Source organism: Equus asinus, chromosome 21, assembly GCF_041296235.1.
Source record: "Equus asinus isolate D_3611 breed Donkey chromosome 21, EquAss-T2T_v2, whole genome shotgun sequence".
NCBI classification, from domain to species: Eukaryota; Metazoa; Chordata; class Mammalia; order Perissodactyla; family Equidae; genus Equus; species Equus asinus.
The window spans coordinates 70631726-70648428 of NC_091810.1; the positions used below are offsets into that span (position 1 = coordinate 70631726).

The 16703-nt window shown below is 36.4% G+C and overlaps 1 protein-coding gene across 3 annotated transcripts in view; it reads right to left on the bottom strand.

Moving 5' to 3' along the window:
- Nucleotides 1-1321: 1321 nt before the first annotated feature.
- The window catches only part of NR1D2 (nuclear receptor subfamily 1 group D member 2), a 28610-nt gene continuing 13228 nt past the window's right edge, over nt 1322-16703 (bottom strand). For 2 of the 3 annotated variants that reach the window (XM_044754095.2, XM_070492844.1), the window contains 4 exons: nt 15349-15974; nt 13437-13622; nt 10963-11173; nt 1322-4667 (listed from right to left, as the gene is read on the bottom strand). In XM_044754095.2, coding sequence (XP_044610030.1) covers nt 4471-4667; nt 10963-11173; nt 13437-13622; nt 15349-15974 — 1220 coding nt within the window. In that variant the 3' untranslated portion in view covers nt 1322-4470. Of the gene's footprint in view, nt 4668-5618; nt 7298-10962; nt 11174-13436; nt 13623-15348; nt 15975-16703 lie in introns of those variants that run through there. The other variant, XM_070492843.1, reaches the window with a different exon arrangement.

Here is a 16703-nt window from a genome sequence, read left to right on the forward strand (position 1 = left end):
TATTTGCCTTTTAAAAAAAAAAATCACCACCACGACTGGTCTCACTCTCTTTAATAAGTAATATTAAAATGTAAGGAAAATGCTCCTTTTAAGAGCATGTTTACATTCTGGGGAATGTGCCCCATATAAAGCATTCTGGAGAGGTTCTGAGCTTCCTCCAAGACTGCCCTTATGGCTCCTACACCCATTCAACCCATTCAATCCAGTGTTGTTCTTAATGGATTTGATATTCTAAAATCACTCCATAGTAACCAACTTTCAGACTGTTGTTTACTCTGACACGGCTACTACAACACAGGCCATAGTTTGTTGCTAAACTTTCAGACAGACTAAGAATTAAGAAAAAGAAACTAACAAATTTTAACAGGCCCAACTTGAGTGTAAAAACTAAAACCAGATCCGTCAATTGTCTGAAATTCACTCATTTACTCACAGGCAGCATTTCCTAAATTCAAAAGGAATTTAACCTATTTTGTTTTCCATCAACTACATATTTATTTAGAGCTCAGTGTTTCCTATCAGACTCTGCAAAAAAGAGCAAAATATGACACAAATTTGTACAATAATCCACAGAATATGTTCAACATCCTGATCAACACCCAAAGTGGGCTAACAAGGTTTTTTCTCCTAAAAGCACACTTTGTAAAAGTCCCCAGAAGCGCTCGATCACAAGAAAAAAAACAAGGTTACTTGGTGGAGGAAGTTTGAAAAACTACATCCCACTAAACCCTTCCTTAAACCATTCACCATGCACACTACAGAATAGGATGGACCGAAAGACATCTCAGTAACCTTGTTCAACCCAGTATTTCGAAATTTACTTAATCAAGGAGCCCATTTCTCCCTCCTAACACCAATTAATACCCACAAAAAAGATGTGGATATCACTGGTCTGGGAAACAACTGCAGGGAAAGCTGTCTTAAGTAACTGCGTTAACTTTGCAGAATGGCTACAACCGCTAGGAAAAGGGAAAGGAAAAGAGGGTGGTGATCTTGCCGAGGCACCTTATCCCATCCGGGGCGGAGGCTGATTCTTGGCTAGATCATGTACCCCCTTCCTCTCTCACCATCTCCTTCCCAAAAAGACTACCTTATCAGACACTGAACCACTGTACAGCTGGCATTATATAAAATAGCAGGAACCCTTGCTAATCTCTAAACAAATTCTAAAATCTTTTTTTAAAAAGCCCTGCATAGATACACTCCCTGTGCTGAGTCTGAGATTTACATAAGAGATCCTGCTATGCCCATGGCAAAGTAGTAAGTTAAATTATAATAAATTGTCTTACAAAAACATCAACAAAGATACCAAAAACCACACTTGGTTAGAAATAATATTTATTATCCCCTCCCCCCATGTACAGATTACTTTTCAGAAACATGAAGATATTATCCATGTCCTCATCAATTACAGTTTGTAGAAAATAATTCATATCCTGTCAACAATATATTTCTATCATTTTTTAAAACAATAGCCATTTATTTTTCCGTGTTAGTTCAAGAATAGCTTCAAGTTTTATGTTTCGGATCAAATCAAGACAATCTTTATTTATAGGTAATTTCCTGACACGGCCCCTCCCCGAACCCCTAAAAAAACTCTATATCCTAAGTGATAAACTCTTCTTGTACATTCAGCAAACTTCATATTGGAAAAGAAAAAGAATAACTGAGATAGGTATTTACTCTCGTGCACAGTAATAAGTCTAGCTGAGCTTCTACACCTTGCTTTGCAATGATGTTTACATAAAATAAATCATTATCTTATCAAGTTACAATGGTAATTTCTTGAAATGTAGGTATGAAAGCTATACACTTAATCCACTGAAATTTCCTTCTGATTTCTCAATCTGTAATTAAACCATCACCGTAAGGAAAAGCTTCATCCCAAGAAGATGTTTGCCCTTTCCCTCAGCTATTTCTCTATAATCCTCTCTCAGATCATGTAAAGACACACATTAAAAGCACAGAAAAGAAACGTTTTAGCTTGGTGACATAATGCCCTTAAGTTTGCTGACATAATGCCCGTATTTTAACTTTAAAATGTAAAATCAGAGTTAAAGCATTACTTAATTCATACAGTACATTATTAATCAATCAACAGTGTCCCACCGACTCAGAAGCTTCCTAAACTGGTTGACTTCTCTGCATTTAGTAACTTTATAACCAATGACTCAATCAAAGAATGTGCTTGTAATAGGCTGCTGGTTTAATTTTAGAATTAGAAGTTTCAATATTGGGCTATTTTCAAATATAGAAATGTTATGAGTGGCATATGAACTATTAATTTTGTTTCCCATTACCTACAGGAAGAATTCATTCAAATAAAATTTTACAAGACAAAATATGAATCTATATACCTATATATAGATGTACACATGTATATACTGAACCCTAACTAAAGTTTTATAAGCAATACTAACATAGTTGTGGTTACACATTCCTAAAGACTTAGTAATTGTTTTAAAGATACATGTTATAAAGAGGCTTACACAAAAGGCAAAAATTAAGAATCAACATGATCTTTGAGGTTTCAGTATTACTTCAAAAAGCTGTTTCTATCTCCCATAGAAGAAACTATGCATTTATCTTGGAAAAAAATTATAAAAAGATAATGCTATCATGTAAAGATTCACAAAAACTATACTGTATATCCCATAAAAGTCATACCTACTTAAGGTAAATCACAATTATGGTTTATATTGTATTACAGACATCACCATCACCTTTCCTCTTTAACAATGAGAGGGTTTAATGTTTTTTTTTAACTTACTTAACTAGTGCCACAGAAATTCAAGTCCCAGTAGCAACAAGTTAAACAAGATTACAAAATAAGGCATTCTGCTCACATGTCATTAAAGTAACAGGCTGAGTATAGTAAAGCAGGCTCTTTTCATCTCTGCAATTTTATATAATCCAAAAATTATACAGAAGGCAATCTTTACCAAAAAATCCAAATAATTGCTATTTTCCAGGATAACAAAAAAAATACACAAAATTCTCTACTTTGGCAATTTCTCCTACTACCATAAACAGAGGCTGCTCTTATCTATTTAATAAAGCCCAATATTAGAAATGCAGATGAAATGTCTCTGACTATACCATTTCTAAGCCTGTAGGTCACACACTAAATGATTTTTCAAATTATAGATTAAATCTAATTTGACAAAATCCCTGTAGTGTTATTTAGGGGGAAAAAAAGTGGACTCAGAACACACACACGCACTCACACTCTCTCTTTCTCTCTTTCACACATGCCAATGTATTAAACAGTTTCCTTAAACATTGATTGGTTTCCCAGAAAGAATAAAAATATCTACCATCAAGCTGCATCATGTATATAAGGGGCAGCAATGCAACCTTTTTTAACACAATGTAACTATCTGAATGAACTTTTAAACAACTAGTACCTTGAACCAAAGATGAACCCTAAAATATATATTTTTTGAAATTTGGACTCAACTGCCTGTTACACTTTAAGTGTTGCTTAAATAAACAAAAATATAGCATAAATTCAATATTCTGCTGTCTAAACATTTAAAGCAACGGTTATGTCATTAACAGGTAAAATGCACCTAATTCGGGTCTTTTGACACCTCTTGTTTTAGGTTTATTGTATGATAAAGCTCTTCACAGTTTAAAATATTGTGAAGAAATATATTTATGTATAACTATATTCACATACATATTATGTACACATACTATGCATCTGATGTACCCATAAACTTTGAATATGTGTGTGCCAGGAGGATACCCCACACATATGCAGGAACCCTGAATACATTGGTGTGGACTGTGAAATGATTTCTCAGAAATAAGAAAAGAGTATTATTATGAATAATAACAAAAACTTTACCTTATTTACATAGTGCCTATCTCCCAAGAGGTAAATATGCTTTACAGACATTTTTTAGTATCTCCGTGGGGGGCGGAGGGGGACACACTGGGAACACCATCAATTCTCATCTTCCACAACCAACTAACCTGCCCAGGATCACATACTTTCAACAGCGGCAGAGTAAAATACAGACATGGAGCTCTCCTAACTTGCAAAGTCTCCAATTATCAGACCAAATAGTCTTGTGGTGAAATCAAGTTTCCATCATACAACAGAACTTCTACCACAAAGGATTAGTTTTTAAGTCCTCATATACTTATGATTGTGCGTTATATTTATTTGGTTTTGGCAGATGAAAAAGTCTAACATTCAGTGTGATTATAATTCAGTGTAACTTTTCCAGTTTAAGTGCGACACAGCTGATTGGTCTATCGGGGAAATGGGGTCAATGTCTAATCGTGGCTGAAGAAATCTCAATCCAAACAGCTACTGAATGATTACAGAGATAGCCTACAATCTTGTATTGTCTTAAAGGTCTTTTCTATCTCCACATACGGTATACACATATAAATAAGCATTTTAGCACAAAATGTACAGTTAGAATGAATCAATTCATGTGTAAATAAACAAAGGCCTTATGGGTGAACTTTAAAGGCCAAGAGCTCCTCAGAGTGCATGTTGTTTAAAGATCGAAGATCTGGCAACTTTAGAAGAAGTTTTGTAAAAATAGAGGCCTCATTTGGATGGTTTTTCATTATTAAGGTCCTTAGTGCACGGATGAGGGTTTCCTGCAAAGCCTCCACAGAGTTGACATTTTCTATTCCAGATCGATCTAATGGAGAGTAAGGAATGGAGAGAGAAAAGAGAGGACACGTTATTAATATTAAACATAAATATAATTCTTGCTCATCAATCTCAACAAATTCAAAACAAGGTTTTATCCATTGGAACAAAAGCAACAGATAGGTGACCAAATTTTTTAAATCCCAATGGCACATTTTTGTAGTTATTTATTATATCATAAAGATCTCTATCACATAGCACACTTGATAAATCAAAATTCTTTAGGGCTTAGGTATTTTTGCTCACAAAAAAATCAGAGGTTCTGGTTTTTAAAATTAGGTACCATCTGCTGATTTGAACTGCTTCTAATTGGCAAAATAAAATGAATAATGTAGTTTAGGAAAACATTTTTACCTCATATGGAATATATCCATATTTGTATGTTATCACGTGTGGCAGGCAGCCTCTAAAATGGCTTCCAATGATCCCCTCATCCTGGTATCCACGTCCTTGTGTATCCTCTCCCCTTGAGGGGACTAGACTTACTGACTCACTACTAATGGATAAAATATTACATTACCAAAACAACTGTGGTTTCCATCTCAGGCACCCTCTCACTCACGCACTCTGAGCAGTCAGATGCTATGTTGCGAGTTGCTCTATGGAGAGGCCCATGTGGTAAGGAACTGAAGGTGGTCTCCAGGCAACAGCTAGCAAGAACTGAGGCCCTAAGTCCAACAACTTGCAAGAAACGAAATCCTGCCAACAGCCACGTGAGTAAGCCTGGAGGCAGATCCTTCCCTCGTAGAGCTCTGTATGAGGCCACAGCCCTGCCCACAGCTTCACTGCAACGCCCTAAGAAACTCCAAGCCAGAGGCATGCATCGAAGCCATGCCCATATTTCCAACCCTTACAAACTGTGAGAGAGTAAATGTATGCATTTTTAAGCCACTAAGTTTTAGGGCAATGTGTTATACAGTAATAGAAAACTAATATACCATGCAACTTTATTACCTAGTTATATTAACCTGCATTCTCCTTCATTTAGCATACTGGTTTATTAAGCTCATCACACAAAATGTTAATAAATTAATGATTTAGTATAAACCAACAATAAATGAAAGTACCTTAAAATTAGCCAAACCTATGCTGTTTGCCCATGGACTTTTTTCAACAGCAAGGGCTATTTCTTCCCTTTACAACAGGAAGCAATAGTGCACAAGAAATATTCAATGGCTCCCAGTAAAGAAAGTTGTAATTAATAAGAAAAAGACTTCTCCAAGGAAGCAAAATTCTCTATTTACATTCTTTTTTCACTTTTTACAAAGAATTGAGGAGACCTTCCATTGTACTGGTAGCTAAAAAAGGCCACTTGCAATGCAAGCATTTAGAACAAGGACTCAAATTTAATAGTAAAAGGGAAAAAAGTTCGATTAACTTTAAATGAAGAAAAAATGATGAAAATAGGCTTATCTTACATTTAATAAAATCTGGATTATATTACAACTATGTGCTAATTCTCATGGAAAAGGAAACAAACTGAATGTTGACTACTGGTTGGGGCCAGTCATAATTTTTCAGACAAAACTGACAGACAAAAGCCTTCTTTTGACATTTGACTTCAGCCATACAATCATAAGGGTCATCTTGGCAAAAATTACTTCAGGCCTTCAATAATGCTTCCAAGAGTCTCTCCTGCCTTTGATATTGAAGGAATTTTTTTCTTTAACATCCTCACAACTCATTAATTCATTCACCCAACACTTATTGAATGTACACGGTTACTGTGATAGGTGCTAGGGAATTAGCAGTGAACAGAAACCAAAGTTCCTTCCTTTAGGGAGCTCATACTTTGTCAGAAGAAAATAACTGGCTTGCATTGTGTCATGAGTTATTAACAGTTCCAACAAGTGGGAATGAATGACAGTGATCCCCACAAATAAAACAACCTAGACAGGTAAAGAAAGAAATAAACAATAAGTGATGAAGGCTATTTGAGTTAGAACAAGTATTATAAGTGGTTGGTCCTCTGGTAAATATTATGTGTTTGGATGATCTAAGCATCTCTATAAAACTCAGAAATTTGAGGAAATGAACACCTATACCTAAAAATAGAAATTGTATTAAATTTTCCTAAAACCTCAATTTCTAAAACCATGGTCTTTGTGATTTGAGGCCAAAGAACCGAACTACAAATCTAGCTGGAATGCAAACAACAGTCTTCCTTCCAGAAATTGTAACAGACTGCATAAACTGCAGTGGAAATCATCTTCTGAATGCTGCACTAAATGCTACACTACTGCTTGTATAGTTTAATTCATGACACATCTATCTTCTCCTTCATTTGGGGTTCTTCACCCCTGTCTCAACCCTCTACTCCTCCCTCATCAAATCTCCTCTCTATGCATATTCACTTCTTACAGCAAGGAAGTTAAATTCTTTTAACAAAAACCTCTACGAGGACAACTGAAATCCACATGGAGATGAGCTTTGGTCTCACACCTATTTGCCAGTCCCTAACCTTCAACTGGAAGTGACTGCTGCCAGTCCACACAATCTGAAAAAGAACTTATCTTCCAAGTATAATCCTCCCTTCTCTCCATGGTATCAAGATTCTTCCAATCTCACAGGCAAGTATCATGTCTGAGATTTCTTGCTCCCTTAGCAGTTACAGCCATTCTGTTAACAAACAGTACAGTGGAAAAGCTTTGAAACTAAACCAATAGGAGTTCAAATGTCTCCTCAGCCAATTATTAAAAATGTGACATTGGGCAAAGTATTTAGCCCCTTGTTCCTCAAATTCCTTGCCTGTCTAATTGAGGATAACGTATGTCCCAGCTCACATCAGAGGACTGTTATGAGGATAAAATTACATATAGTCACAGACCGTATATATAACGATATTTTGGTTAAGAACAGACTGCATAAACAACAGTGGTCCCATAGATTAGTACCACATAGCCTAAGTGTATATAGTAGGCTATACCATCTAGGTCTGTGTCAGTACACTGTTTGATGTTCACACAACGACAAAATCACTTAACAGTGCATTTCTCAGAAATATCCCTGTTGTTAAAGCAACACACAACTAGATCTAGAACTTAATAAGATCTAGAACTTAGCATTTCTTCTGACAACAACCAAAACAAAAACCACACGGCAACTACAGATTTCAAGAAAAACAACATAAAACCAATTATAATGTTGCTTAATTCTACACAACTGAGAGAGAATATAAATAAATAGACCATTTGTTTTCTGATACTTGGAACATTCTCCCTTCAGGTGGCACAGGTTTAGGGCAGAGATTTACACCATCTTGTCTACCATCTCAACCCCACTATGTGAACACTATGCGCACTATTTACACAAGCACAAAACTGTAAATGCTGATTTTTTATAGTATTTTTCAATTTTTAGAATCAACTACTAAATAGAGAATGAAAAATAATTACAGCTATAGAATAAAATATAAATGTTTTAATTCTCGATGATGTAAAAGAAATGGTATAGCAAAAGAAGCCAGGCTATGGAGGAAGGATACTATCTCCCTGCATAATGAGAAGATTCTATCTAAACCACCTAAGTTGATTAAAATTATAAATAAATTTAAAACATTAAAATTATAAATAAAACCAATAAGTTAACTCAAAAAAATAAAACATAAAAATTGAGAGGGAAATTTGAGAGTACTTTTATTTACCACTTCTGTCTACTAAATAAAAAGAGGTATAAGCAGTGTTTAGAGCTGGGTAAGCAACCATCAGAACATTCAAAAATAAAGATGGCTAGAAATCTAGTTCTCTGAAGAATACGGCTGGAAGTAGAAGGAGGAGAGACTATTTTGCATACATTGGTAGTTTTTAAATTTTTTTTCCTAACTAGATACCACTTTAAAAATAACAGTCCTTTTTAAGTGGTAAAGATTCAAATTTGACATGAACACGATCATATATTTAAGTGAAACAACGTATTATTTTAAAATGCATGGAACTGTGTGTGTATAGGTGGTGCTTATTATCTTCATATACATAACAAAAACAAAAATGCATTATATTCTTTCATAATTAGTCTTTTCCATTGAGTATTTCAAACTTTTTTTATATACCATATCAATGGACATGCAAATGGTTAAATGGATAGATAGGTAAATGAATAGATAGAGACCTCTAATGTTATTAGTGATCTTTTCTGGTAGTGATATTATCATCTTTATTTCCATCTTATTATTTTCTAATTTTTCAAAGAACTCATATTATTCTTATGACCAGGAAACAAAACAAGGCTATTTCAAATGGAGATTAAAACAAAAAAATCGTGTTCCTGGTGGAAAATATAAACAATGTAAGTAACAGAGTTTCTGATATAGAGCCTCCCTTCACCCCTCCCTTCATGTCTTCTTCTGAACTATCTCTGGGACATAGTTCCTCCTTCTCCGCCTCCTCTGCCACAACCTATTTTAGGAGAGTTCATTCCACTGCCTCAAATCTCATGTTATCTAAACAGCCTCTGAACTCTACTCTCCAGCTCTAATGACTGACCTGTCTAATCCTTTCCTCACTTAAGAAATTACACTGACTTTCCGCTGCCCCATATTTCAATTAAAACTTCTCTGCTTACTTTTCATAGTCATCATTCCATAAGCTAGTGCTCCTCTAACTCACAAGCCTCCATCTTGATGCTGCCCCCTCCTTTTCGATGTCCACTTCAGGCTCTGGTCACCTGCACCTTCCCTGCCCTACCTTGTGCTCTCCCACGTGGTCCTATCTTTTTGTTGCTGGGAAAAACCGAATAACCCATCCTTCAAATTCCAGCTCCACTTACATGTTCCCCAGTGAGCCTTCTAAAATGATTTCATCTTCCTTCCTGTAACTCCTCCTTACCTCGGTCAGAACCCCACAGTTTAGGACCATAAAGCTTTTTGTGTTAGTTCTGTCTCTTCAAATAGAACATAAATACTTTGAGGGTAAGCTTATCTTAATGCTTGTTTTGTCTCACCCTGACCATCTAGCACATAAGGCATATTCATCAGAGAAAGAAATTATTGATTACCTTTGGTTTCATAGTAATAGATTTGATGTCAACTTCATTACTAATTACTTATCAAGAGACTGCAAAATGGTAGGTAAAGTGCAAGAGGCATTACAACGTTACTAAGAAAACAGGTATCCCTGTTTGACATATTCCTTTCATGCTATTCCCATATCATAAATGCATTTTTAGCTACCCAGGTAGAGCTGATCAGAAAAGGTAACCAAATTATGCTTCCAAATGGCATGTCTTTATTTATACCACTGACATACAGGCCCTTTAGGATATATAAAGCACTTGCTCTCCTCAAGAGTTACTGATTTACAGTTTAGCTACATAACCAGGGGCTGTAACTTATACTTGATAACCCTCACAGTGCCTAGCACAGTGTCTTTTACACATAGGAAGCAAAGGGGAAACTTAAAGCAAGTCAGATCAAAATACTGTAAAATTCTCAACAAATGTTTTAAAGTTAGTGAAAGCTAAAAATGTCTAGCACTTACTTACATGTAGGTCCCCAAGCAAGTCATTGTCTCAATTTCTAATTTGCTATTGGGAGTAATCTCTGCCTTAATGGCTACTGTCCGAATTGAAATACTTTGGTCAGAAATAACTGCAATATAAATGCAAATTGGCAGGGAAATTGGGAAATATCATCAACGACTCATATAAATAAACACTAAATGTTAGGACTCAAAAATCTTGGTCACTCATTCAAACAGTGACTGGTATCTATTCTGTGCCAGTCTCCATGCTAGGTTCACATGGTACAATCCCTTCCTTTCACACAATGAGGACACTGAAACCCAAAAAGATAAACTTACTTACCCAAGTCACACAGAAAAATTCAGTGGCAAAGCTGAATACAAGCCTACAACTCATAATTCACTTATTTTTATAACAAACCACACTAATACATCTTGATACTGGTAACATTTTCAAGCAACCCACATAATATTTTAATTAAAACTTAGATTCATATTAGAATCACCTATCTCGAGAAATGCAATGTTCCACAAAATAAATCCATGAAATAACGATTTAGACTCATAAAATTTTATGAACAAAAGCTAAAGACAGAGTAGTAAATGTGAGGCCCGTATCTAAACGTCATTTTATTATATAAGCAGTTTTGACTTTCACTGTCATATTAAAAATACTAATTACACAAAAATAATAGATTTACATAGTTTAGCACCTTGCTTAAGGCCTTCTCCCTCCCATATAGCTTGCTGGAACCCAGTTAACTGCCACCTTCTCCCCAGTTGATCACTATATTCTAGGTGTGGCACAACTCTGAACCAGCTCCTTACCTGCAGATACCAGGACAACTGCTGTAAACAAACTCATCTCTTCATCACTAAGTTGGAGGGCATTTAGCTTCTCACTAAATTCAAACATAGAGTTTAGCAGATCTCCTGCTCCCATTGAGTGTAAGTCATCCACACTATATTTCTTTCCACTTAAAAAGGTGACAGTACGCTCCTTTGCATCAAATAATGATGCAAACCGTACCATTAAAACCTGGAAAAAGAAAAAGACTTAAAAGTACCTGGGGAAGTTCAATAGTAATACTAAGAAATAACTCAGTACTCAAGTCAGTTAATAAACATCCTACATACAAAAGAAAGTTGTAAAAGAAAAACTGAGTTTATTTTAACCAGAATCATTTCCTTAAGGTAAATTCTCTAGCAAAGCAATAAATATTCTAATAACATCAAAAAAAAGTCCAGCTACCAATAGCAAATACTGAGTCCTGTGATACTCTGAAACTCTATTAATAAAAATTCTGAAATGCATATATAAAATTAAAGCAGAAAAAAAATGCCAAGACATTTGAAACTAGGCCTTTGCTAAAGGCTTCATTAAAGAAACTCTTTTAAGCTACCAAGTATATCACACATTCTCTAAGCCCTAAGTAAAAAGAACAGTATTTCAACGCAGCAATACCTGGAAACATCAAACACCCAATGCAGCCAAGGTAAAAGCAGCACATGAACTCTAACTAGATTATTTCAAGAAACTAGAACCCAAAAAGACAAAACACAAAGAACACTATTACAGTTAAAGTGTTCTAGACACCAAGTTATAATTGAAATCCAAACCAAACCAGTCAACAATGGCTTACTTACAGCGCTCCCTCCACTCTACTAAACGGTGACATCTACATCACTTTCAAAACCAGAGGAACACACTGAACAAACACCTTCCCTTTGCAATGCTCCCAAGTAAAGATTTGTTTTACCCAAGACAATCCGAAAGAGAGCAAGTTTCTATGAGATAATGCTAACTCTAGAACACAACAATCCCAAGACAAACCACAAGGTGGGAAGAACACAAGTCATGGAGTCCAGGATTTGTGTTCTAGTCCTGAATGTGTTACAAATTTATTGGTAATCAAAGAAAAGTCTTCACCTTTCAGGGTCATAGTTACCTAACCTCAAAAATGGGTAAACTGAACTTGATCACTGACATACCTTCTGGCTTTAAATCTTAAGCCTCAAGTTTTCCTTTAAACTGAAAATCCTAACCTACAAGTGTTACTTTTGAATTATACCATAGCTGTTTTACTTATGGCTTCTTCTCTGTTCTAGTCCAAGTGCCCTAGAAAACAGAGCCTAAGACAAAAGTTTATGCGGGATGTGCACTGGCACATGTGAAAACAGGAGAGGGGAAAAAGGAAATGAGACAGAGAAGGAAAGGGAGTAAATATTAGAGGATGTATTACTGAGCTGGCCACCACTTAATATCAAGAGTATCTGAAAGCTCAATCTTGCGGGACCACCCAGGGAAAAGTGAAAATATATCCCCTGGCTCCCTTCCCCCTCAATCAAAGATTTGGCCCACCAGACATCAACCTCCCACCCACCACCCTGCATTATTTCCGAACTACGCGTAAGTGAGCTATGAGCAAGTCCTGAGGCTTCTCACACCTCAGCAGCAACAGGGAAGCCCTGAGACAGAAAGTTGAGAGGCACCTAACTAAGCACAAGGAGAGGCACTGTCTGTGTCCCACTAAAGCTGGCAACAGTGGGTGCCCCAAGCCCAGCAGAACACATTCTCTACTACAGCAAAAGAAGCCTCAGTAGAAAAATTAGCCAAGGATTCTAGAGTGAGGTGAGGCCAAGAGGATCTGAGGCAGCACATAAGAAATGTCTGACCCATCCTCCAAATATTCTACAATCTCCTAAAAGACAAAAACACATTCCACCTACCCTCTGTATTCTGTACTGAACACAGGAAACACTAGGCTAGGCTTTCAGTAGATGTCTAACACTCTGGAGAACCTGCCAAGTCCATACTTGAAAGCAATACTAGAACTTGGAGCTCGCATGCTGAGCAATATAGACATTTATATTTCAAGTCTTAAGCAACTCTGGATTTACCTAGTCTCTTCCCAAGCTCCTTCTTTCGTTGGTAGTTTCAGCCTCTGGACTATAACTACTTATTTAGAAAAGAATGAAAATTTTACATGAAAATAAAATACTGGGCTGGCCTGGTGGCGCAGCCGTAAAGTGTGCACATTCTGCTTCTCGGCAGCCCGGGGTTCACTGGTTAGAATCCCAAGTGCGGACATGGCACCGCTTGGCACACCATGCTGTCGTAGGCGTCCCACATATAAAGTAGAGGAAGATGGGCACGGATGTTAGCTCAGGGCCAGGCTTCCTCAGCGAAAAGAGGACTGGCAGTAGTTAGCTCAGGGCTAATCTTCCTCAAAAAAATAAATAAATAAATAAAATAAAATACTATGTGCTGCGCATCAACATTCAGGATAAACAAAACCTACCTCAAAAGTCCCAGCCTTTAAAAGGTTGACCTGGTCATGCTGAGAGAGATCTCTGAATCCAGGAATACGCTTTGCAAATTCCACCACTTCCTTCACTGCTGGGGTAAAGCTCATCGAAAATTCTTCCCAGATTTCATGCCCCGATTTATGAGGATCCACATATGGAGACTTACTCATTGGACAAACCTAGTGTGCACAAAACATAAAAACTCTTAAATTGTGAGAGACGGTAAAGAAACTTCAGAGGTGGCATCTCAATCATTGGAAACTCCAACATGAAAATAACCCTCAGCACAAGTAAAATCTACTGATATAAGCACTTTCTCCATTTGCTACTCCCCTCATGATACAAAGCTTCGTGGCAACCTAATTTAAATATCAATTAACTTACCATCATAAAAGAGGTAGCCAAAGCAAAAATGAGACTTGTAATAACCTATTTCACAAACCTGTTGCATAGGTTTAAGAGTTTATTTTTGTAGCACTGCTGCCACCTTATGCTTGTCTTATGGTTTTCAAACAAATTCATACATATTCACTTTATTGTCAACTCAGTTAGTTATGGCAGATATTATAATTACCACTTCTTACATGAGGAAAGGAGACTAAGAGGTTTAGTGACTTACCCAAATACAGCTAGAACTTACAGGCCTAGAACTCAAGCCCACATTTAATATATCAAAATTCACTTTTTCCTAAATAGGCACAATTACAATGTTGTAATTTCAAAGAGGAAAAGTTAGTGAGATGCCTCACTTTTTTAAAAAGGTCACCAACCATTTATTTCATAAACAATGGTGTGACTACTGACCTCCACTTGTTCATACAATAACTGGAGATAAAAGGTGCACCATCTCAATGAAGACTGGGGAGGGAAAAAATAGGAAGCCAAAAAAGGTACATACAGGAACACTAAAGAGATTATGAAACATGCACTGCATACTCTATTAGTAACATCAGCCTTTAAATTTTCACTAAACCCACAGGAGATCCAGGAATGGGATGATTCTATAACCAAGGAGAGTATCACAAAATTAGAACCTAAATGCTCACAGATTTTTCCCTCCTTAAGGTAGCCACTAAGTCTAATAAAATATAAGGTCACCTTTCAGATCCATGGAATCAAATACCTCCACGAGACAAAAAAAGCCTAACTTAAAGACTGAAGTAGAGTCAACTATTTTGCAAACAAAAAAAGACTTTAATTACCTGGCTGTAGAAAATACCAAGCACTATCAAAGGACCTCACGGTTTAAACTGGAAATGGTGCAGTACTGCTATTTTTCATGAAATTTTGGCTGAATATAAACACTGTACTTTTTCAGGTAGACTCTTGTATTTGATGAAAAAAACCTGAATGATATGAATATTAACTCATCTCATAAAGTTTGAGAAAATCCTTAGAAACTAGCCTATTAAACTAAAATATGCCCAAATTCTCAATTAAACATCCACATTCTACATCCAAAGACCTTTTTGCATCATAATGATTAAATAAAACTCTTTCCATAGAAATCAAGGTATTACTGACTGTGGCAAGCTAAAAGATGAGCCCTTTGAGAAAACCCCAAAGCTAGTAAGATTAATCAGAATGCTTAAATTTTGAAAGAGATTTCTCAGAATTAAAGGAACAATTCTGCATGATCTGTATTTTACATAAAATCTTAATCTCAATCATAGTATCAATCAAATCACATGCTTGTACCTAGCTCTGTGTGAAATTAGGTCATTTAACAAATGATGTTTATTACAAGTATGACCTAAAATACTGCAGAAAAGTGATTCTGTAAATCTCTTAGGTTTTCTGACACCCTCTCCCCCAGTCTGTGAAGCTGGCATATCCCCCCAAATAAACGAAACTTTCAACGCTTTCCTTGATACAAGGTGAGGAAAAAAATTGATTTCACTATACCAGATGCATTCTCCCTCCAGTGTTGCACAGGTAACTATTCTTGTTCTCATTCTGAGAAAATCCATCTATTGAAACTCTATCACATACTCTTTGAGTATAAGCATTGGAGAAGTTCATACAATGTCCATTTGCGATACAAATGGCATGCCCGTTTGGGTAATGCATTAGGTTCCTCCCTTTGTACTGTCCATTGAGATGCTGCTGGCTCTCACTACAAGGAAAATGGCTGCTAAGCCCACTGCCACAATGGTCATGATTTAAATTGTATTGCTCCATGTTCTTAGGAACCCGTTCTCTCTGGGGCTGCATGGTCTCTGCTGAGTTTTCTCGCTGCTCTTGATTATACATAAAGGTATCCTTGTGCGCTCTGGTCACCATGCCAATCACTTCTTCCTTTGCAAAATCAGAAGAGGGAGGAGAAGAGCTTTTGATGTTTTCTGGCTCCAGCTGGGGCTTAGGTCGCAGCTGTTCCTGGGCTGGTAACGCTGTCTGTTCATGATGTTCTACTAATGTGTCATTCTGCAAATGACCACTGAACTGGCTGTTCATCATGGTCTTCATCGCACTTTGCATTTCAATTAGCATCCTCTGTTTTTCACGCTTAGGAATACGACCAAACCGAACAGCTGTTGAAGAAAAAGATATTTAACATCTAAATTCTAAATAAGACCTGTTTATACAAAAGAATACCACAAAATTACCTCTGATACCTATGGCCACTAGTCATACAAGTAAAGAATATCTATATGTGTCTGGTCCAAATTATTCTAAACTTACTGGTTATGTTTTTGATGTATCATAGGTAGTGGGAAGAGGGAGAGAATTTTCCACTTTTCTCCCAAAACGAAGCTAAGGAAAAGACCTCTTGGGTATTTTATAAGGAAAAAATGTGAAATTAATTAATGAAAATCACACTTTGAGGCAGACCGGAATTACTACACAGCACCTTTTTAACAAGGCTGAAGGCTGTCTTAAGAAGGCAAATAGGATTCAGCTACCCACATCCATTAATGTTAATGGAACTTAGTAGGTACAATCACTCTCTGAACCTCTAACCTTCGTCAATTCATTTTTATAACCTTATTCTCAAGGCCCAACTATTAAATGATCTGTTTGCTCCTTTTCTGGCTTCTTAAAAAGAAAAAAAAAGTCAATAGAAATGCAGTTACTGGAAAATAAACTTGCTGGATTTTAATTAAAATCAATCAAATAAAAAAAGTGAAATCATTCATCCTCCATTATTTCAGAGGCTAGTCTCAGAATGTGTTCTATCTCCAACATTCCTACCCCTCAGGGAGTGAAAAGCTTCTTTCTAGTCTAATATTTATACAGAGATAATAAAAACTCAATATACC